A 22,371-nucleotide genomic window follows, 5' to 3' on the forward strand; every position below is an offset into this window, starting at 1 on the left:
TATGCCGTCTGTTTTCAGGGATTAATGGAGTATGTCAGACAGGAGTCTGATTTGATCCATTTGTTCAATGAGTTTGCGTCTTTTTTTAGAGAGAAGTTCAGTTGCCAACTGTGAAGAGGGGTTTGTATTGGACTGTTGCAAACGGCACACCAGTGTTGATTATTTTTTTTACTTATGAGTTATCGGGAAATAGGGTCTAGGTCAGTAATATGACATATGGCTCAGGCGATTCGCTCTTGATTTTTTGCCCCAGAACTGAACTCTTGTAGTGAAGATGTTAATGCTTAATTTGGTTACTTGGGCTGAACACATCAGTCGATCACTCTCATCTGTATTAACAGGTATGCAAAACTCTGTCCAGGTCTGTACAGGACAGTACAGGACATTTTCGAACACTAAGTTGTTAATACAGCTAGGTTACATCTCAATTAAGCGAGGTTTTTAATGTATATCTATACTATATCCTATCTCAAATGTGTAGTCAAAGTACAACGCAAGTCATGTATTCATCAAAGGTTGTGAATTATCTATAGGTAGTTACAGAGCAGTTGAGGGTCTGATGCTTTTCACTCACAGTCATGGAGAAGAAGTGTGTCAGCTTTAATATATGCTGAGAAACTTCATACATACAATATTTTTCACATTTGCCATTTAAATTGTATGTGGCCCTGCGTTTGTTTTCTGGCTATATTCAGATTTTAAAGATAAGGCAGGGCCAAGAACTGTATTGAGATGGAATATCAGTTTGGTAAGAAATTGGTTAAGTGTGACCTCTAATGATATATTATTTACTAATTGTAATGTTCTTGTTTTTCTTTTCAGTGTAAAGTGTATCTAGTGGAGGACGTGTTGATGAACTTCCTGTTGACAATCTTGGAAGGCGGGGGTTCAGTGGATGAACATCCTCTCATCCAGCAGCTCCTGGACCTGTTCTGGCTGCTCATGGAGGTACTGCTTCCACCTCATACTGATGGAGATCATTTCCAAACACTGTTAATGACTTAAGAATATAATAATCAAGTGCCTTGTATTATTAATTCCTTGTATGAATCATGTGCTTATGAAAACAGAAACATGGCTTTTCTGTGTGCGTGTGTGACTTAGAATATTAGGTGCCACTTAGTCTACATATGTACAAGAGCATGTTTAGACCAGAAGTGATAAGAAGGGTCGAACTGTGCTTCTTCCGACCTTGCAAAACTTCCATCCTTGCCTCGGACATCAGAAATCCACCACGTGGTTTTCCCTGCTGAACGCTCAACTTCGGTCTAAATAAACCTTGTGCGATGTGTTTATCATGGCTTCACTTTCAGCCTTGTGCTGGGAGTGAGCCCGATTGCAATTGTTTGTCTAATAAATATACTTATATGCAGCTCCGGAGTCCTGAGGTAACTAGGGTGAATTTTCACCTATCACATGGCCATCACTCTACTGCTTATTTGACTGTGTACTAGGAGCTTTCTACTTCAGGGTATCACTTCAAAGTCTGAACTTGTTAGTCTTGATTGCACTATTGACGGCTTTACAAGTATCAGTAGTAGATCATATTTCGAGGATATGATTAAGGAATTAGTTATTACGTAATTCAAATCTGGGTGCTTCATTATAAACAAACTGATGAAGTGCAAACTGGTGTCCATCTGGATGTATCGTCTTCCTGACCCTCAAAAATAATTCTTGTGATTTTCTGACAGATTTGGAGTCATACAAATGTGATGATGACATTGACATAAACCTGAAGCATTGACATGAAGACACTTTGAGAGAGTTATAAGCCTCGCTAGGTGAAACTACTATTTATGTTGGGTAGAATAATTGGCACATTCACTGAAGTTTTAACTGTAAAGTATCTGCAAGCAGTGTACAATCTCATCATGTACCCAAACATAAAGATGTTTCAGAACACCTTATAAAAGGTGTTAACTGACCCAAGGCATCTTCAAGGAACAACAGCCATAGGCTCTCCCATCAGAGCAGCCAGTATTACTGCCATCATCAAATATGCTCCCTCACAAAGTAGTGGCTTGGAACCGTGTTCTATTCTATCTGGTCAACACCATTGGAATCATACACTATTCTATCTGGTCAACACCATTGGAATCATACACTATTCTATCTGGAACCATACATTATTCTATCTGGAATCATACATCATTCTATCTGAATCATACACTATCTATTCTATATGGAATCATACACTATTCTATCTGGGAATCATACACTATTCTATCTGGAATCATACACTATTCTATCTTAGAATCATACACTATTCTATATGGAATCATAACCTATTCTATATGGAATCATACACTATTCTATCTGGGAATCATACACTATTCTATCTGGAATCATACACTATTCTATCTTGGAATCATACACTATTCTATCTTGGAATCATACACTATTCTATCTGGAATCATACACTATTCTATCTTGGAATCATACACTATTCTATCTGGAATCATACACTATTCTATCTTGGAATCATACAATATTCTTCTTCTACACATTTGGCACTAATAAAAGGTTGCAGACTTTCTCAGCAATACAATTGGCAACATCATGCTGTGAATATATTAATATAGTTTTCCAACCTGAAGTATAAAACTATACTGAACAAAAATATTAGCCTGTATAAAAATATGTTTTGGTAACCTGTTGAAATTGAAATAAAAGATAATGTAAATTCCCGATGCTATCTTATTTCTCTCTGATTCTGTGCATAGTTAGCCATGGTTTACTTCAGTTTATTGACTGATTTCGCATATAAACTGTAACTTAGTGAAGCCTTTGAGATTGACGCATGTTGCATTTATATTTGTGTTCAGTATACATAATGCAGAACCAGAGCTGGTAGTAGGAATGACTAGGGTTTTTGTCCTGCCTTCACATGACCATATTCCCTAAAAATTAATATGAAAAACTTGCTACTGACAAAACCATACTTAAAAAAACTGTAAAAACCTACATAATGTCACGTTAAAGTTAAAGATACTTTTTAAAAATGATGTGAATTTCTTGTATTTGGCCATGAACAGTTCCTTTGAAGTATTATTGCTTACTGTAGTAGACTAGTGATTGTTATTATTCTTTTTATGCTTTTATTTCCTATATTTTACTATTTTTATGCCTTAATGTTCTCATGCTTTTATTTTCTATAATTTACTGTTTTTATGATCATGCACTGACCTTTTGCTTTTTTTTTTTATGTGAAGCACATTGTTGTGCATGTATGTGAAGCACATTGAATTACCACGGTGTATGAATTGTGCTATATAAATAAAATTGCCTTGCCTTGCCTTGTATTTACTTCTTTTTTTCTCCTTTTTTCCCCATTCCAGGACTATGAAGTGAACGAGTGCCTGAAGCAGCTGATGATGTCTCTCCTGCGGGCCTATCGGTTCTCTCCCATCATCCCTGACCTGGGTTTCCAGGTGAGCTGGTCCACTTTTCACTCTCAAAGCACCCGCTCGGAATGAGTGAGTTTAAACTCTCTGACATCCTGAAAGCCTGTTTGACAGGTTAGTTAAAGGCACAGAGGTCTGAATGCAATGGCTTGACACCGTGAGTTTAAACTCTCTGACATCCTGAAAGCCTGTTTGACAGGTTAGTTAAAGGCACAGAGGTCTGAATGCAATGGCGTGGCAGAGTGAGTTTAAACCCTCTGACATCCTGAAAGCCTGTTTGACAGGTCAGTTACAGAGGTGTGTCACAGCAGACAGACACAATGTATCAAAGACATAGAAAAAATATGGTGTCGAGTGTTAATATTCTATCATGCAGGAAGTTGGAAAGGCACATTGCTCACGGATCTGTCCAGGCCAACCTACCTAGAGTTGGGCTGTTCAGGTCAGGGATTTAGATGAAATGAAAAAGAAATTAACATTGAATTCATGCAGCCATGAACAGTTCCAAAACTGCACTTTAAAAGTTTTGCATCGATTTTATCATCATCATTTTGTCTTCAGCTCATTTGAAGTACTTCTAATTGACTGTCCATACCTTCTTGGATCAAGCTGAAATCTTCACTACATTTCACTAAATCACTAAGAAAAAATATTGAAATGTTTTTAGATCAACTGGTTTCAAGTAAATATGTTTACACAACAGCCACATTCATTGAAGGGAGTGTGAAGTTTATTCATGTTTTTAAATTAAGTATTTCAGTCAGTTTGCAATATTACTTCATCAAAATATCAGTTTTATACAACCCTATGTGAAGTTTATCATTTGAAGGCAAAACCCCTTGCAACTCAGTCTTTTGAGAGCTGCTCACACATTGCAGACATCTTGGGGAGATGTGAAAATACTCACCCAGCAGCCTGATGTACTGGGGATTGTACCGGCTGTGTCAAATCTGTTGTCTTTGAAATGTTTTACGTCAGATTGCAGTATTTCATCATCAAGATTTTGGCTGATGTGCTACTTTTTCATTCCCATCAAACGTGAAAAGTATTAATTCTAGCACGCAATTTTGTATCATATTGGCATCAAAACCTGAATAAAAACATCATGAACATCAGATTACAGTTTAAAATTTGTTTTGATGAAGTTCCTGATTTTAATGTTAGTTCTTTTTGCTGTTTTTTCAGATTCACTACTTGCGTTTGACCACAGCCATCCTACGTCATGAGAAGTCCAGGAAATATCTGCTCAATAATGTCTTATATCCTTTTGACACTCCAACATCAATAACGTGTTATCTTATATTGTGCTCCCATGACACCCCATCAGAGGGGGGCATTGTGCTTTATTTAGCACCACCACCAGTGACACCAAAAGCTATTTTTAGCCCAGTATCCATCACATTCATGGAACTGTTGATGAATAAGAGCATGGGGCGACAGTGGTACAGGAGGTAGAGAAGTCGTTTAGTAATCAGAAGGTTGTTCGTTCGATTCCCTGTCGAAGCGTCCTTGAGCAAGACACTGAACCCCTAATTGCTCCTGATGTGCAGTGTGCCATCAGTGTAAATGTGAATACATCCTTGTAAGTCGCTTTGGATAAAAGCGTTTGCTAAATGACTAAATGTAAATGTAAATGTCTCTCTGCAGAGAGAAAGGGAACTGTTTTTAAAAAAAGCCATTCTCTAGATATGATAGAAATCTTAAAACGCATGTTGTGGGTTGATGTGCTCTCCGGTGTGTTTCCACACAGCAAAAGACTGTCTGTGGGTTGATGTGCTCTCCGGTGTGTTTCCACACAGCAAAAGACTGTATGTGGGTTGATGTGCTCTCCGGTGTGTTTCCACACAGCAAAAGACTGTCTGTGGGTTGATGTGCTCTCCGGTGTGTTTCCACACAGCAAAAGACTGTCTGTGGGTTGATGTGCTCTCCGGTGTGTTTCCACACAGCAAAAGACTGTATGTGGGTTGATGTGCTCTCTCCGGTGTGTTTCCTTAGCCGATGCTTACGTTTGACGTGTTGCGCTCCGTAGTATTCTTCTATATTAAAACACCGCTGAGGGTGAAGGAGGCCGGCCTGGAGGAGCTCATCCCTACGACATGGTGGCCCACACGCTTTGACAAGGAGGTGAGGCCATTTTGAAGTGTACAGTCACACAGCTACCACGGGAGTCACAGAGTCACGGATCTCAGATTGAGATTCCATCTTGTTTGCCACATTTCCTGGACTTCTAGAAAAAATTGTTAAGATTGTTCTTGTTCAAGTATTGCCAAATGTCTGTTGTCAGTGTACAGTAGCCAAGCGGTTACGGAGCTGTGCAGAGAGTCAACATCAGTTCATCACCTTAAGAGACAGCGACCGACGCTAGCACCCTTGGGGGTTTAGCCTTGTGGCTTGCATGCCTACCTAGACCACAGCTGTCCTAATTAAGTTGTAGTTTAGACTAGACTGTTTGGTGGGAAATGATATAAATGATAATTAAGAGAATTATGAGAAATCAACATTTGTAATAGTTTATTATGTCCATCTCTTAGCGCATGTATGTTTTCTTTATTTTCTGCAAACTGATGCTGTGTTCCAGACAACTCTAAAGTTGCAACTGGGAACTCTGACTTTGAGTGGTGTTCCGTTTTTCTAGTAGGAGGTTGGAAAATCTAGAATTCCGTGTTTGTCTGGAGCATATCAATAATAAACACACACAGCCTATCTTTTGAAAAAGCACCTCCTAAAAAGAATCTTACAGGGACAGTGCTTATAATAAGCGTATGACTGGATGGATGGCATATCCAGTAGCTTAAAATCTTAAGCAACAAGTTTTGAAAAAGAACAGGGAAATCCAAATGGAATGGCGGGTGGCTACATGCTGCTGTGGCAGATAGAGGACATGGATGTTTTTCTAGCTGAAGCTACATCCCTTTGCCTTTGGACGCAGGCGCAAGACTCTTCTGTCTCCGCAAGAAGCTGTCTGATGTCCAAACAAATGAAAACAGACTCTTTGTAACTAGCAAGCTATTAGCCACGATGGCACTGCTGCTGCTGCTGCTGCCTGCTCTGCTCTGCACATCTCATTATGTTTATTAGTCTGACATTCCCGCTCCATTATCTGAAGGAAGAGGATGGTAATCTGAGATGAATTAGAACTCTGAATGAGATGAATTGAATTTGTCCATTCAGTTAAAACTGACCTAATGTCCATGTTAATTGTGTATGGTTCTGGTCCGGTGGATGATGGGAATGTGAGTTTTCAGTGCACTGTGTGTTTGTGTGTGTTTGTGTGAAGGGACGAGATGAGCACGAGGTGAGGGAGGAGACTGCAGACGAGAGACTCAGGAGACGAGCGTATGAGCGCGGCTGCCAGAGGCTCAAGAAGAGGATTGAGGGTGAGTGTGTGTGTGTGTGTGTTAGGGCCTATGCAATCAATATTACACCTGCACCGATACAGATACAGATACAGGAACACGCACACACACACACTTGCACTCATCCCATACCCCTCCCCCACACACACACACACATACACACTCACACACTGATCCCATACACAAACACTATACTACTGCCTGTGGTTGCACTATGACTATGTGCTTGTGTGTGTACTGACATGTCTGTGCTGACTGTGCTGGTTTGGTCTGTGCTCTTAGTGGTGAAGGAGCACTATGACTCTGTGCTTGTGTGTGTGTGTCTGTACTGACTGTGCTGGTTTGGTCTGTGCTCTTAGTGGTGGAGGAGCAGTATGACTCTGTGCTTGTGTGTGTGTCTGTACTGACATGTCTTAGTGTGCTGACTGTGCTCTTAGTGGTGGAGGGGCACTATGACTCTGTGCTTGTGTGTGTGTCTGTACTGACTGTACTGGTTTGGTCTGTGCCCTTAGTGGTGGAGGAGCTGCAGGTGCAGATCCTGAGGCTCATGTTGAACAACAAGGACAAAGGGACGGTAAGTCTGTCTCACTTTCACTCAAAGACTGACCACACAGACCCACCACTCACCTTTCAACATGTGGGGCCACACAACATCAACATGTGGGGCCACACTACATCAACATGGGGGGCCACACAACATCAACATGGGGGGCCACTCACCTTTCAACATGGGGGCCACACAACATCAACATGGGGGGCCACACAACATCAACATGGGGGGCCACACAACATCAACATGGGGGGCCACACAACATCAACATGGGGGCCCACACAACATCAACATGGGGGCCACACAACATCAACATGGGGGGCCACACAACATCAACATGGGGGGCCACACAACATCAACATGTGGGGCCACTCACCTTTCAACATGGGGGCCACACAACATCAACATGTGGGGCCACACCACACACCTTTCAACATGGGGGGCCACTCACCTTTCAACATGGGGGCCACACTACATCAACAGATTTGGCAACTTGGCATCAACATAATCGTCTTCTCTCACTCATGCTGTTTTCTGTATTTTTGCATGAAGAACATCAAAGTCAAAGTCAAAGTGTTTATTATCCTATTTATTATTATATTATCCTCTATACAAATGCTCCATTCCAGGATCACTCTAATTATCACACTATTTAATGCTATTGGTCTTTTAGGGGCAAGCTTCTAGATATATATTCTTGAACAAATTCCGGAAGTTTCTTCAAGAGAATGCCAGCAACAGAGCGGTAAGTTTGCACTATTGGTGTCAACCTTTAACATTCATATTTACACATTTTTCTGTCCCTATAGTTCGCTATCATTAACACGTATGACTGGGGGAGACTGTGTTTAATGTGGTGCCTATGTCATATGGCTTTTCATGGTCAAATGGATTTACCAGTAGTTTATATTTGCGGTGACATCCTTTGCCCCTGGTCCCTAGGAAACGGTAGCTTAATGCTCGTGACATAACTGTGAACCACATATGTAGTTAGAAGCACCTTAGGGCATGTGACCAGGCGGTGTGAGGGTGCTAGCCTTGCATTGAGTCTTTGATATGAGACGTGCCTTTTGTCATGGGCCTGTAACTTAGTTGGTGCGTTAAAGGTCATGCAGCTGATTAAAAGCCTCCTCTCTCTCTCTCTCTCTCTCTCTCTCTCTCTCTCTCTCTCTCTCTCTCTCTCTCTCTCTCTCAGAACCCAACGGTGTTGTGTCCTCCCGAGTACATGGTGTGTTTCCTGCATCGGCTCATCAGCGCCGTCAGAAGCTGTTGGGACGAGGGCAAGAGGAAGAACGGGGCGACTGTAAGCAGTGAGGGTAAGCCAGAGACACTCCAGACCAGTCACAGTATGGACACCTCCTTACCTAGAAACAGACGCTCATTAGCACTATTCAATAAAGCAGACATAATCAGTAACGATAATCAGTACACACGAGGCAGTGATAGCATTAGCACTACTCAATAAAGCAGACATAATCAGTACACACGATAATCAGTACACACGAGGCAGTGATAGCATTAGCACTATTCAATAAAGCAGACATAATCAGTAACGATAATCAGTACACACGAGGCAGTGATAGCATTAGCACTATTCAATAAAGCAGACATAATCAGTTACAATAATCAGTACACAAGAGGCAGTGATAGCATTGCTACTGTCATTCCAAAGTGGAGTACCTTAAACACCCTTTGTATTGACCTTTCTTCAATAAGTCACTTGCCTTGAGTGGACTGTTGCTTTTATAACACAGTTACACCGCTGGTAATAAATGACCCAAGATCAGCTAAACACTAGTGTTTATTTATGTCTGTGGGTGCTAAACATTAGTGTTCATTTATGTCTGTGGGTGCTAAACATTAGTGTTCATTTATGTCTGTGTGTGCTAAACATTAGTGTTCATTTATGTCTGTGGGTGCTAAACATTAGTGTTCATTTGTGTCTGTGGGTGCTAAACATTAGTGTTCATTTGTGTCTGTGGGTGCTAAACATTAGTGTTCATTTGTGTCTGTGGGTGCTAAACATTAGTGTTCATTTGTGTCTGTGGGTGCTAAACATTAGTGTTCATTTGTGTCTGTGGGTGCTAAACATTAGTGTTCATTTGTGTCTGTGGGTGCTAAACAGAAAATCAGTTTGTTAGTCCCATTCCACTGCATGCCATGCTGCTGTTAGTTGTTAGGATTTCCAATGTGCTGTGTTTTTAACTCAAATAATCCCACAACACACAACTATTACATTGTATTGCACGTGATTCGTTTTTAACAACATAATATCTGGATCTTTATAGGGTTATAGTTGGCTAATATTGTATTTCATGAATGAGTCAATAAACGTCATATTGTGTCTACCTCAGTGTATGTTTCAATCCTATTTAGGATGGCACAGGGGGGTGAAGTTGTGTCATAGTAAAATTGACAAAATTGACCATCCTTCCTTTTGTACAAATTCTTTACAATTTGGACCAAAGTGCCTGCTCATGTTTTGTAACGCCTATCTTTTTTTTTTCTCTCATTCTGCATCCGTAACCTGCTCTACAGACGGCTATGTCCCACCTCAGCTGTTCTACAACGGAAAAGTGGACTACTTTGACCTGCAGAGGCTGGGAGGGCTCCTGTCTCACCTGAAGAAGACTCTGAAAGGTGTGTAAATGGCCCCTCTCAACCCCGTAAGAGATTTCAGCATATGCTGCATATGCACAGCATTAAGCTAACTCAGCGTTTCTCAAAGTGTGGGGCACAGAGACGTGACAGGTGGGGCGCGAATGGACGCAATGAACGGGAGCTTTTTTTTTTTTTTACCCCTTTTTTTTTGTTGCAATGTCTTCCTTTATAGACAATAATGATCATACACCCCCATTGCACTAAACAACCACACTCAATCAAAGACATCAGTATTGTATTAATTAGCCTGTTGTTAACCTTTCCTGCTCTGTCCCTGACCGTATTCGGAGAGTTAACTCCCTTTCCCTTCCGTCTGCGGTTGATGAGCAAATTAATGGCAACTTGATTTGGTCCGAGGATTTGTTCTCCGCACTGGTTGTACAGTTCAACTTTACAGCAACATAACTTTGCTCCGTTTGCTACATGTGATCTATCCATGTGCATCACTGTTCTCTCTCTCTCTCTCTCTCTCTCGCTCTCTCTCTCTCTCTCACTCGCTCTCTCTCTCTCTCTCTCTCTCTCTCTCTCTCTCTCTCTCTCTCGCTCTACCACACCCACCCTGTAGCCTACGTGCTGCTCATAAAAGACAGCCCCATTATACAACACTGTATTAACATTAGATGGGGGACCGGGATGAAAATGTGACCTGCAACCATAGTGCAAACATTTCGGCATATAAATTGCAGCGGGATACATTTGTGACACGAAATACAAAGGTTGGCGATTCAGTACCAGTGGCGAAAAAGACAGCTGAGCTGTTATTTGTTATTGATTTTCTCTAGTTTTGAACTGATGTTATTTGTTATTGAACGTTATTGACGTTATTTCAATACATTTGACAATTTTAAGCTTGGCCTACCCTTTTATTGGAGCGATGAGGGACAGGTGGGGCTTGAAAAGGCCCCCTTGTTCAAAATGGGGAATGAAAAAGTTTGAGAACCACTGAGCTAACTAGTCATTCAGGATAAGAGATGAGGTTTCTCACACATATCAGTGTTTCCACGGGGTGCCCTTGAACATGTTGAAGTGTTCTGGAGAGCTTCTTTTCACACTTCCTTCCACATCTGAGAGAGAGGTGACATTTGGAGGTGTGAATTTTGCACATCATTTGCCACTGCTATGGCTGGTGCGATTTTCTTTATGTCCACTAGAGGGGGAAAGACATCTGTGTGGTTTTGACCATAAGCTGTGTATAAGAAGCAGTTACCTTTTAGGAAAACCTAAAGGCTGTTGGTTATCAGGCGGGCACATTTAAGCACAACTGACACAATCTGAATGACCATGTTCCAAATTCCAATGACTATGGGAGTGAATTGGAGTTTCCCTTTGGCCTGATCAAATAATACTGCTTTGTTTTGGGCATTGTGCTTATCCAGTGTTATGCCTAGATGCTCTCTGCTGGCACCAGCAGAATTGTGTTATTGCCATCGATGGCTGTTGCAAGCTTTAATCTGAAAAACTAAATAATCAGCCTTTAAAGAAAATGAAAAAAAAAATAATGTTTTCAGAAAGGAAGTGATTTTGGCAAGTCATTTGTTGTAGATTGAAATATTTGTGAACTGTGTCCGGCCTGCAGAAATGGGAGGGGTGTGTGGAGGATGATTAGTGTCCTCGTTAAAATGGCAGCGTTGACAGGAATGAAATAGAGTTAGAGCGTAGACCAGAACAAATGCAGATGGGTATTGATCCCTCTGAGGGTAGTTTTCCTCTGTGGGACGACGACAACAACAACAACAACAGAGTTAGCCAATGGGAAGTCTGATAGAGTTAGCCGATGGGAAGTCTGCATAGATTTAGCCGATGGGAAGTCTGCATAGATTTAGCCAATGGGAAGTCTGATAGATTTAGCCAATGGGAAGTCTGATAGATTTAGCTGATGGGAAGTCTGATAGATTTAGCCGATAGGAAGTCTGCATAGATTTAGCCGATGGGAAGTCTGATAGATTTAGCCGATGGGAAGTCTGATAGATTTAGCTGATGGGAAGTCTGATAGATTTAGCCAATGGGAAGTCTGCATAGATTTAGCCGATGGGAAGTCTGATAGATTTAGCTGATGGGAAGTCTGATAGATTTAGCCGATGGGATGGCATTTCTCTGGTGCTCCTGATTAGGCCTTTCACATGACATGTGCTAGGATTTCATTCATGAAATACTCATCAGCCAGTCTTGGAGGTCTTACCCTGTCTTAGTTAAATCCTCAGTCCCAAGATGTATAGTTTTCAGTCTTCGCACACATTTGCACCTGACTGCCTGTTCAAAGTGTCTTCTACAGAAGCAGGCAGGGGCAGTGTGACATGACCGATAGTACCCTCCTGCTGTGGCAGTAGCTCTGGACATATGGAAATTCAATGGATTTATGAATGGGACACATTTTGATGTTTTTATAGAGCTGTAGATTTATGGCCGTACCTGATGACCTCAGTAAATACAATGTAATGCTGTTCAGTTTCTCTGTTGTCTTGTATCCCAATAATGAATGTCCATATCTAGCGATTGGTCAGGGAGTTTGGCTCTTTGGAGTTAAGGTATTGGGGTGGGTCTTCTAGTGCTGTCTCCAGGGTCATAGGATCAGTACCAATTGGCACGACAAACACAAACTCCTGTTGTCTTCATTTTTAAATGTTTGTATGCGCCACACAAATGGATAGCATTTGGTACATTTGCACTTATCCCTGCTCTTTTTTTGATTTTTGATTTTACTGTCAAGCAAGAAATCTGCTCAGAGAGTCTATGGCATTTTCTTATATGTTGATTGACTGTTAATATAAAATCAGACTGATCATCCAAAAAAAATTATTGTATCTTGGTATAGCAATTTTCATTGTTCATTCATTCATTCATTTATTTATTTATTTATTATTATTTTTTTAATGAAAACTACGTAACAGTTTAGGCACTTTTCTTTGCTTCAACCTCTTTAGAATTAGCATGAAGGCATACTGAGAGCATCTTATTTAGGTGGTGCACCTTTAAGTGTGATCTATACTGAGCACCTTATTTAGGAGGTGCACCTTTAAGTGTGATCTATACTGAGAGCATCTTATTTAGGTGGTGCACCTTTAAGTGTGATCTATACTGAGAGCATCTTATTTAGGAGGTGCACCTTTAAGTGTGATCTATACTGAGAGCATCTTATTTAGGTGGTGCACCTTTAAGTGTGATCTATACTGAGAGCACCTTATTTAGGAGGTGCACCTTTAAGTGTGATCTATACTGAGAGCATCTTATTTAGGTGGTGCACCTTTAAGTGTGATCTATACTGAGAGCATCTTATTTAGGTGGTGCACCTTTAAGTGTGATCTATACTGAGAGCACCTTATTTAGGTGGTGCACCTTTAAGTGTGATCTATACTGAGAGCATCTTATTTAGGAGGTAGACCTTTAAGTGTGATCTATACTGAGAGCACCTTATTTAGGTGGTACACCTTTAAGTGTGAACTATACTGAGAGCATCTTATTTAGGAGGTACACCTTTAAGTGTGATCTATACTGAGAGCACCTTATTTAGGTGGTACACCTTTAGGAGTGATCTATACTGAGCACCTTATTTAGGTGGTACACCTTTAAGTGTGAACTATACTGAGAGCATCTTATTTAGGAGGTACACCTTTAAGTGTGATCTATACTGAGAGCACCTTATTTAGGTGGTACACCTTTAGGTGTGATCTATACTGAGCACCTTATTTAGGTGGTACACCTTTAAGTGTGATCTATTCCAAATTGGCCTGCACCAGCCCGTGCAATGAAGGTAGGATGAGGAGGAGGATGTTTTCTCATGTTTAATCTCCTTCAGATGACCTGGCCTCCAAGGCAAACATCATCATCGACCCCTCCGAGATTCTGCCCTCGTCTATGGATGACCTCGACGAGGATGAAGAGAGCGGAGCTGCCCAGGTGAGGACCAAGCGTCAGTCAGCTGCTGCTGCTGTGGGATTCCAAGTGTAACGGTGCAAACCCATGACAGCGACACGATACGCTTCCATCGCTTTGAGTGGGTGTGTTGTAGCGTGTGGAAATAGCATTTTCAAACCGCCAGAGACGACACCAAACAATCTGATTGGCCGCTGCCGGGAAAAATCGCTCCTCATTTGCATAGGATTCAACATTTCCCAACTTTTATCGGTCGCTTCGCCCAAAACGGTGGTCTACGTCACAATGGCTTGGCTCCCATTGAAATGCATGGGATATAGAATATCGCGTCGCTCATAACGGTGTCATGGGTTTCCACCGTAACACTGACCCTAGTACTTCTAAAGGAGCCACAAACTCTTAATACGTCAACACTGCTGGCATCATTCACGTACATACGTCTCCCAGCGTTAACCTGAAGCACCTCATTTGATTTGATTCTTCTTTATAACTAACAATCCTATTCTAATCTAAGTAGTATTGATTAGGGATGACTGACTGTATAGATGTTGATTGATTAGGGATGATGACTGACTGTATATATAGATGTTGATTGATTGACTGTATATATAGATGTTGATTGATTAGGGATGATGACTGACTGTATATATAGATGTTGATTGATTAGGGATGATGACTGACTGTATATATAGATGTTGATTGATTAGGGATGACTGACTGTATATATAGATGTTGATTGATTAGGGATGATGACTGACTGTATATATAGATGTTGATTGATTAGGGATGATGACTGTATATATAGATGTTGATTGATTAGGGATGATGACTGACTGTATATATAGATGTTGATTGATTAGGGATGATGACTGTATATATAGATGTTGATTGATTAGGGATGATGACTGACTGTATATATAGATGTTGATTGATTAGGGATGATGACTGTATATATAGATGTTGATTGATTAGGGATGACTGACTGTATATATAGATGTTGATTGATTAGGGATGATGACTGACTGTATATATAGATGTTGATTGATTAGGGATGATGATGACTGTATATATAGATGTTGATTGATTAGGGATGATGACTGTATATATAGATGTTGATTGATTAGGGATGTTGATTGATTAGGGATGACTGACTGTATATATAGATGTTGATTGATTAGGGATGATGACTGACTGTATATATAGATGTTGATTGATTAGGGATGATGACTGTATATATAGATGTTGATTGATTAGGGATGTTGATTGATTAGGGATGACTGACTGTATATATAGATGTTGATTGATTAGGGCTGACTGACTGTATATATAGATGTTGATTGATTAGGGCTGACTGTATATATAGATGTTGATTGATTAGGGATGATGACTGTATATATAGATGTTGATTGATTAGGGATGATGACTGTATATATAGATGTTGATTGATTAGGGATGACTGACTGTATAGATGTTGATTGATTAGGGATGATGACTGATGACTGTATGTATAGATGTTGATTGATTAGGGATGATGACTGTATGTATAGATGTTGATTGATTAGGGATGACTGACTGTATAGATGTTGATTGATTAGGGATGATGACTGATGACTGTATGTATAGATGTTGATTGATTAGGGATGATGACTGATGACTGTATGTATAGATGTTGATTGTGTCGTGTCTCTTGTAGAGGAGGGATTGATTAGGGATGACTGACTGTATAAATGACTCTTGTGTTCTCTTGTAGAGGAGGGATTGATTAGGGATGATGACTGTATATATAGATGTTGATTGATTAGGGATGATGACTGACTGTATATATAGATGTTGATTGATTAGGGATGATGACTGACTGTATATATAGATGTTGATTGATTAGGAATGATGACTGACTGTATATATAGATGTTGATTGATTAGGGATGATGACTGTATATATAGATGTTGATTGATTAGGGATGACTGACTGTATATATAGATGTTGATTGATTAGGGATGATGACTGACTGTATATATAGATGTTGATTGATTAGGGCTGACTGTATATATAGATGTTGATTGATTAGGGATGACTGACTGTATATATAGATGTTGATTGATTAGGGATGATGACTGATGACTGTATAGATGTTGATTGATTAGGGCTGACTGTATATATAGTTGTTGATTGATTAGGGCTGACTGACTGTATATATAGATGTTGATTGATTAGGGATGACTGACTGTATATATAGATGTTGATTGATTAGGGATGACTGACTGTATAGATGTTGATTGATTAGGGATGATGACTGATGACTGTATGTATAGATGTTGATTGTGTCGTGTTCTCTTGTAGAGGAGGGATTGATTAGGGATGACTGATTGTATAAATGACTCTTGTGTTCTCGTGTAGAGGAGGGATTGAGTATAGATGTTGATTGTGTCGTGTCCTCTTGTAGAGGCCCCTTGGAGCCGCTGCCACTGGAGGTGCCCCCGTGCGTCCCAGCTGGCTGAGCTCGCCCACTCTGGGCCGGGCCAATCGCTTTCTCAGCACAGCCGCCGTCAGCCTCATGACCCCACGCCGACCCCTCGCCCCCCCTGAGAAGGTCAAGGTTCGAACGTTAGCCGTGGAACAACGGACTGAGGAAGACAGTGAGTGTTTTCTATGGACTTTCTTTTTCTTTTTCTTTTTTTTAATCATCATCATACAGAATATTTGTACTATTTTTGCTGTTCTGTGGTGTATAATATACAAATGCAATAACTGAAGTCCACAAGAGTGTGTGTGTGTGTGTGTGTGTGTGTGTGTGTGTGTGTGTGTGTGTGTTTTCATTTAAAAAATGATATATATTGGAAGAGATGATGTTAGAGAAATGTAAGAATCAGTTGAAAACTGTGTGTTGTCATGATGACGCATGGCCCTGGGAATAATTGCCCCATATCCCACACCCTTCATTCTCTCTCTTGTTCCCTTCCCCCTCCAGTTGAGGGAAACCATGGTAACGACGGATTGTTGCTGGGGCGACCAATGGAAGAGCCGGAGCAGCCAATCACAGAGAAGTCACTTCTGGAGATCTTGGATGGGATTGTGATGATGTACAATTTAAGTGTCCATCAACAGCTTGGCAAGGTAAGCGGGATTTGTCATTAGAAGTGTGCTCTTGTTCCCTTCAAAGAGAGAAAAAGCCAGAGATAGAGAATGAGATAGCGGAGAGAGGTGCACACTAGTGAGATGGGGCACATGGACAAGGCCTGAAGTAACATGCTGAGCAGAGGGCAGGTGTCTTATTGACAGCAGCCTGTTTGTTTTGCCACTCGAAAAAACATGACCAGAGCTCTGAGCTCTCTGTTTACACAGCTTCTATGCTCGTGTGTTTCTAATGACCTTATCACAAAACAAAGAGGTTAGTGTAATACCAGGGAGTCTGGGACATTGGAGACGGTTCGTTTCCTACCTGTAGAGAAAAACATTTGCAAAATGTCTGTGACTGTATATTGAAAAAACAGGAGCAGGAGTAGGTATTGCAGACACAAAAATATCCAACCCCTTTTCCTCTTGGAACGACTTCCCTTTTAGCCATAGAGCTTCTCTATTTCTGATTATCCAAAACAAATTCATTTAATTCTTTTTGCAGTATGAATTATATTTTGGAGAGATTCATCCCTCCTCCTGCAAATACACTGCCTCATGAGAAAACATGGGACTGAACCCTATCCAGTAGGTAATCGACCACACAACATGATGATGAATGCACCTCTGTAGTGGCAGCCCCATTAATGGAAAGGGCTCTGAGTCCGACTCCCTGATGGCCATGTACTTCCCTGAATTTGCCCACGCAATGAAAACCATGCAGCCAATGTCACAGAGAGTGATTCGAAGGCTGTGTGCTAGGTGGCTAGTTTGAATGCTGCAGAGGTTTCCTCCCCCACTGATGTCTGCTGACACAGCATCGGCCCCCACCATCGGCCCCCACCGTGGGCCCCCACCTCAGGCAGTGTGGCTCTGCTTGTGACCGTGAACCTGTGCACTTCACCATGGCAGATCTTACAGTTGGTCCTTCCAGTGTGTTACTCTAAGCCCCGCACACACAGATCTTACAGTTGGTACTTCCAGTGTGTTACTCTGAGCCTCGCACACACAGATCTTACAGTTGGTACTTCCAGTGTGTTACTCTGAGCCCCGCACACACAGATCTTACAGTTGGTCCTTCCAGTGTGTTACTCTGAGCTTCGAACACACTCTCTTTGTTATTAGCACACTGACAAAGACATGTTTGTGTTACTAGTGATGCATTCAGGAAGCACCCATTTTCTGTCGTCGGTCAGTGTTCCCCAGCCAATGAAATGCTTTACACTGATGACATGAGAATATCTCACTCCCTTACTGATGATATGAGGATATCTCACTCCCTTACTGATTATATGAGAATATCTCACTCTCTTACTGATGATATGAGACAAGCACTCTCACTCCCTTACTGATGATATGAGAATATCTCACTCTCTTACTGATGATATGAGAATATCTCACTCCCTTACTGACGATATGAGAATATCTCACTCTCTTACTGATGATATGAGACTATCTCACTCCCTTACTGATTATATGAAGCTCTAAATAACTGCATGCAAGACAAGTATCAGTGGCAGCCCTCATCACACATTGGTGAGATGTTCTGGATAGCTGTTTAGAATGCCATAAGAATCAATAGGCGTCCACCTAAAGAGCGTATTGTATGTGCTGTGATGATCCGTATGTTCATTCAACCTTGAATGAGATTGTTTTAGGGTAAGGAGCTCTGACCATTCTCTCTGCTCCATAAACCCCATCAAAGCCTGTGGGGAAACCAGCTTCTGTTGAGAATCAGTTGAGGGCCTGTTTCTTCTTGCTGTGATTCTTTTGGCCAATTCAGTTCTAATGCTGCTCTCTCTCTTAGCCCATCCAGAGTGCACTGATCTGATCTGATCTGATGTGATCTCATGTGATGATGTGTGTGTTTTGGTGGTCCTCAGATGGTGGTGGTTTCAGATGATGTGTGTTCTGGTGGTCCTCAGATTGTGGTGGTTTCAGATGATGTGTGTTTTGGTGGTCCTCAGATGGTGGTGGTTTCAGATGATGTGTGTTTTGGTGGTCCTCAGATGGTGGTGGTGTCGGATGATGTGCATGAGTATGCTGTGGCCCTCAAAGACACAGAGGAGAAGATAGCCAGGTGCCCCAGCAGGGTAAGAAACTCTTCTCCTTTACACAAACCCAGCTGTGGGATCTACACACTTTGTACTAGGGCTGAACGATTTGGGGAAATGATCTAATTGCGATTTTTTTCCCCCCAATATTGCGATTGCGATTTAATATGCGATTTTTTTTATTTTATCCTAATTTTTTTCCCAACAAATCGTAATGAATGATTTCAATATGACCAACACAATATTAGATACATTTAGTGTAAAATATTATTTCCCACAATTTAAATTTTTTTTTTTATTTAACTGCTCATTACAGCGTCAAGAACAACAAATCGGTGGCTTTGCCACTGTGCATTTAAGTAATATACACTGTGTGCAAAATTTACCATCTTAAGAAAAAAAAAAATATTATAATTTTTTATTTTTTTTTTAGATCACGTTTTTAATCGCGAACGTGGCGGTTAGAAAATCGCGTTCTATCATATCGTGATTAAATCGCAAATGCAATTAATCGTTCAGCCCTACTTTGTACAATCATTAGCACAAGATAATAAAGATACTAGGGCCAGTAGACCTAGGTGGGCCAATCATAGTGTTTAACATATCATCCTGTTCAGGTCATATGGAATTACACAATACTTCCAATAGCATCGCTGAAATTTAAAATTGTGTTTGGTTTATGCAAGCTACCTCAACTGATATATGCCATCACTGCTTATTTACCATAATTATACAAATCCATTTGACCTATATGCGGTATAGGCATGTTATTGGAGGTTGTTTTAGTACTTTTCCTTCTCACCAGTGTACAGTAATATGAATGCTCATATTAATAATTGAATAAACTGAACAAAAGATAAATATATCGTTTTTGGTTTAGAGTCTTTATGAAGTATTGTTAGTACCATGATCATAAGTTTTAGAAGGTTTGACATTACTTGCAGAGAGCAGACATACTGGATGAGCTGGTGAAGAGCCAGAAGGTGTTTGCTGAGAAGCTGAACCACCTGAGTCGAAGGCTGGCCTGGATCAATGCCACCATCTATTCTAAGGTGTTGTACAATTTACTCTCCACACACAGTGTTCTGCCGAGTGCTATTTGGATGTGTTTTTGTTCGAGCCAGAGACGTCAGAACGAGTACTGTGTGCTCTCTGTCCCTCAAAACAAAGAACAAAAACAAACAAATGACTTTCACTGGCTTAATTCAATTAAATGTGACTGGAAACGTAACATTACCCATGAGCTTCGCTAAACTAAATTTAGATTACTCATTCGGTAACAAAAGAAGGTGTTTATTATCATCTTTATTTTTTTGATGGTCAATTTGGGTCACAGGCAGCCACAATGTAGTATGTGCCTATCTGTGTCAGTAGTAGAAAGGCTGGTCTCAGTGGATCTCTCTCAATAGTTGAAAGACCATAGTGAGTTTCATTTCAGGAAGAAAGACATCATTTCCCAACGATGATGTTCCAGGGAGATATAATAATTGTTGTGAGAGTAAAGAGTGATAATAATGATGATGGATGGGCTGTATGGATCTTGATTGGATGCTGTTAGCGAGTTCATGCTGCGTTTCTATTTTCATGCTGAGACAGTGCAGATGGCAATCAGGAATAACGCAAGAATTAATCATTGTTTTTCCTGTGTGGAAATTAGAGTGGGAAATCCCTTCAATTTTGTGTGAATTTGCGTAATCGCACATTCCTACAGGGACTGATTTCAGACCCTTCCCTTTTTGTAGGTCAGCAATCAAAATGAAACACATTTGTGACATTTGACCTTTTTTCACAAAGGTGTGAAGACATTTCCTGGAGTTTTCTCCCCTCCACTGAAGCACATGTTCAGATGACTCATGTGGACTTCATCTACTCGTTAGAGGCTTGCAGACATTCTTCACCTTTCCAGCACCTGAACGTGTCGAAGGGGGCAATAGATGACACTCTAACACACCTTGCAGTCAGTTGTATTTAGAGTGCAGTCAGGCAGACTATCCCATCAGAAGATCAGTACATCAGGCTGAGGGAGAGGAAAGTAACTTAATCATGGATACGGAATTTACTAAAGGATGCACCAAAAGTACTGTCAAAAGAATGTGGTCTCAAAGGCCCAGTAGCAGTCTCTAAACCAATTTCTCAGGATGGGAAACAAGGCCAGACACGTTGGGCAGGCTAAGACATAACAGCATTTCACAGTAGGTTAAGTTTCAATGGCTGTATGCAACGACATGAATAGGATAATGACCCTAAACACACCTCAGTCAAAGCATTTTCACCAGTGGTTTCAAGCCCAATTTATGGTCGTCTGTTTACGTTGACACAGAGACACGGAGAGCCCTCTCCGAGCACCTCTCCGTGGCCTGACGTACACCTCCCAAACCCTCTCCGAGCACCTCTCCGTGGCCTGACGTACACCTCCCAAACCCTCTCCGAGCACCTCTCCGTGGCCTGACGTGCACCTCCCAAACCCTCTCTGAGCACCTCTCCGTGGCCAGACGTGCACCTCCCAAACCCTCTCCGAGCACCTCTCCGTGGCCTGACGTACACCTCCCAAATCCTCTCTGAGCACCTCTCCGTGGCCTGACGTGCACCTCCCAAACCCTCTCTGAGCACCTCTCCGTGGCCTGACGTACACCTCCCAAATTTTTTAACTATCCGTCTCCGTCAATCCGTCAATACATCGCTGTTTACCTTGTGGGTAGTAGCATGCTGACTTTAGATAGCTGGCTCAGACACCTTGTGGGTAGTAGCATGCTGACATTAGATAGCTGGCTCAGACACCTCGCAAATCCCCTCAGACGTATTTTTCAGTTACAATACCAGGGTTTTTACATTGCACAGTCTACTTCGCGGTAACTTTAAAAAAATCTAAGCAAAAAAAAAAAGTCAAACAAACAACTTTTATGTACAAATACGATTTTTTTTTTTTTTTATTGCTTTGCAACACCCACAACCGGCGGAGAACCATAAATGTTCACGAGTCCGTCGAAGCCGTCCGTCAGTCCGTCCAATAACGCAGTCGTAGAAGTATATTTCGGCCTTCAGACTCTAGGACACCACTGTATAGCAGAGCATGTCAAAATCATCAAATTGGTCTCAGAATTCAGAGGGTTAAAATATATAAGTAATAAGAACATGAATAGAAACTCATAGAGAATGATAAAATGGGTATTAATCAGATATGAATTGATATTAGGCTTGGAGAAATCAAAGATGTAAGACAATAGTAACATTTCACAGCATTACCTAGCGGCTAATTTCATTTTCATATTACCCTTCCCATTATTGCCAAAATGTATATTTTATTAAATGAGGAAGGTAGAAATAACGATCGCTGTTAAAGTCTGCTCAATTGTGCAGCT

At 41.1% G+C, this 22,371-nt stretch overlaps 1 protein-coding gene across 5 annotated transcripts in view; it reads left to right on the forward strand.

Moving 5' to 3' along the window:
- Positions 1 to 22,371, forward strand: part of LOC105903027 (E3 ubiquitin-protein ligase RNF123) — a 95,663-nt gene that overhangs the window by 12,796 nt on the left and 60,496 nt on the right. For 4 of the 5 annotated variants that reach the window (XM_031568535.2, XM_031568534.2, XM_031568533.2 and 1 more), the window contains 14 exons: positions 823 to 948; positions 3,342 to 3,434; positions 4,593 to 4,666; positions 5,414 to 5,531; positions 6,685 to 6,784; positions 7,276 to 7,337; positions 7,987 to 8,058; positions 8,509 to 8,629; positions 9,852 to 9,953; positions 13,768 to 13,868; positions 16,288 to 16,480; positions 16,813 to 16,958; positions 18,968 to 19,051; positions 19,957 to 20,064. In XM_031568535.2, the coding sequence (XP_031424395.1) occupies positions 823 to 948; positions 3,342 to 3,434; positions 4,593 to 4,666; positions 5,414 to 5,531; positions 6,685 to 6,784; positions 7,276 to 7,337; positions 7,987 to 8,058; positions 8,509 to 8,629; positions 9,852 to 9,953; positions 13,768 to 13,868; positions 16,288 to 16,480; positions 16,813 to 16,958; positions 18,968 to 19,051; positions 19,957 to 20,064 (1,500 nt within the window). Of the gene's footprint in view, positions 1 to 822; positions 949 to 3,341; positions 3,435 to 4,592; positions 4,667 to 5,413; positions 5,532 to 6,684; positions 6,785 to 7,275; positions 7,338 to 7,986; positions 8,059 to 8,508; positions 8,630 to 9,851; positions 9,954 to 13,767; positions 13,869 to 16,287; positions 16,481 to 16,812; positions 16,959 to 18,841; positions 18,863 to 18,967; positions 19,052 to 19,956; positions 20,065 to 22,371 lie in introns of all 5 variants that reach the window. The other variant, XM_031568536.2, reaches the window with a different exon arrangement.

Source organism: Clupea harengus, chromosome 5 (genome assembly GCF_900700415.2).
Source record: "Clupea harengus chromosome 5, Ch_v2.0.2, whole genome shotgun sequence".
Lineage (NCBI taxonomy): Eukaryota > Metazoa > Chordata > Actinopteri > Clupeiformes > Clupeidae > Clupea > Clupea harengus.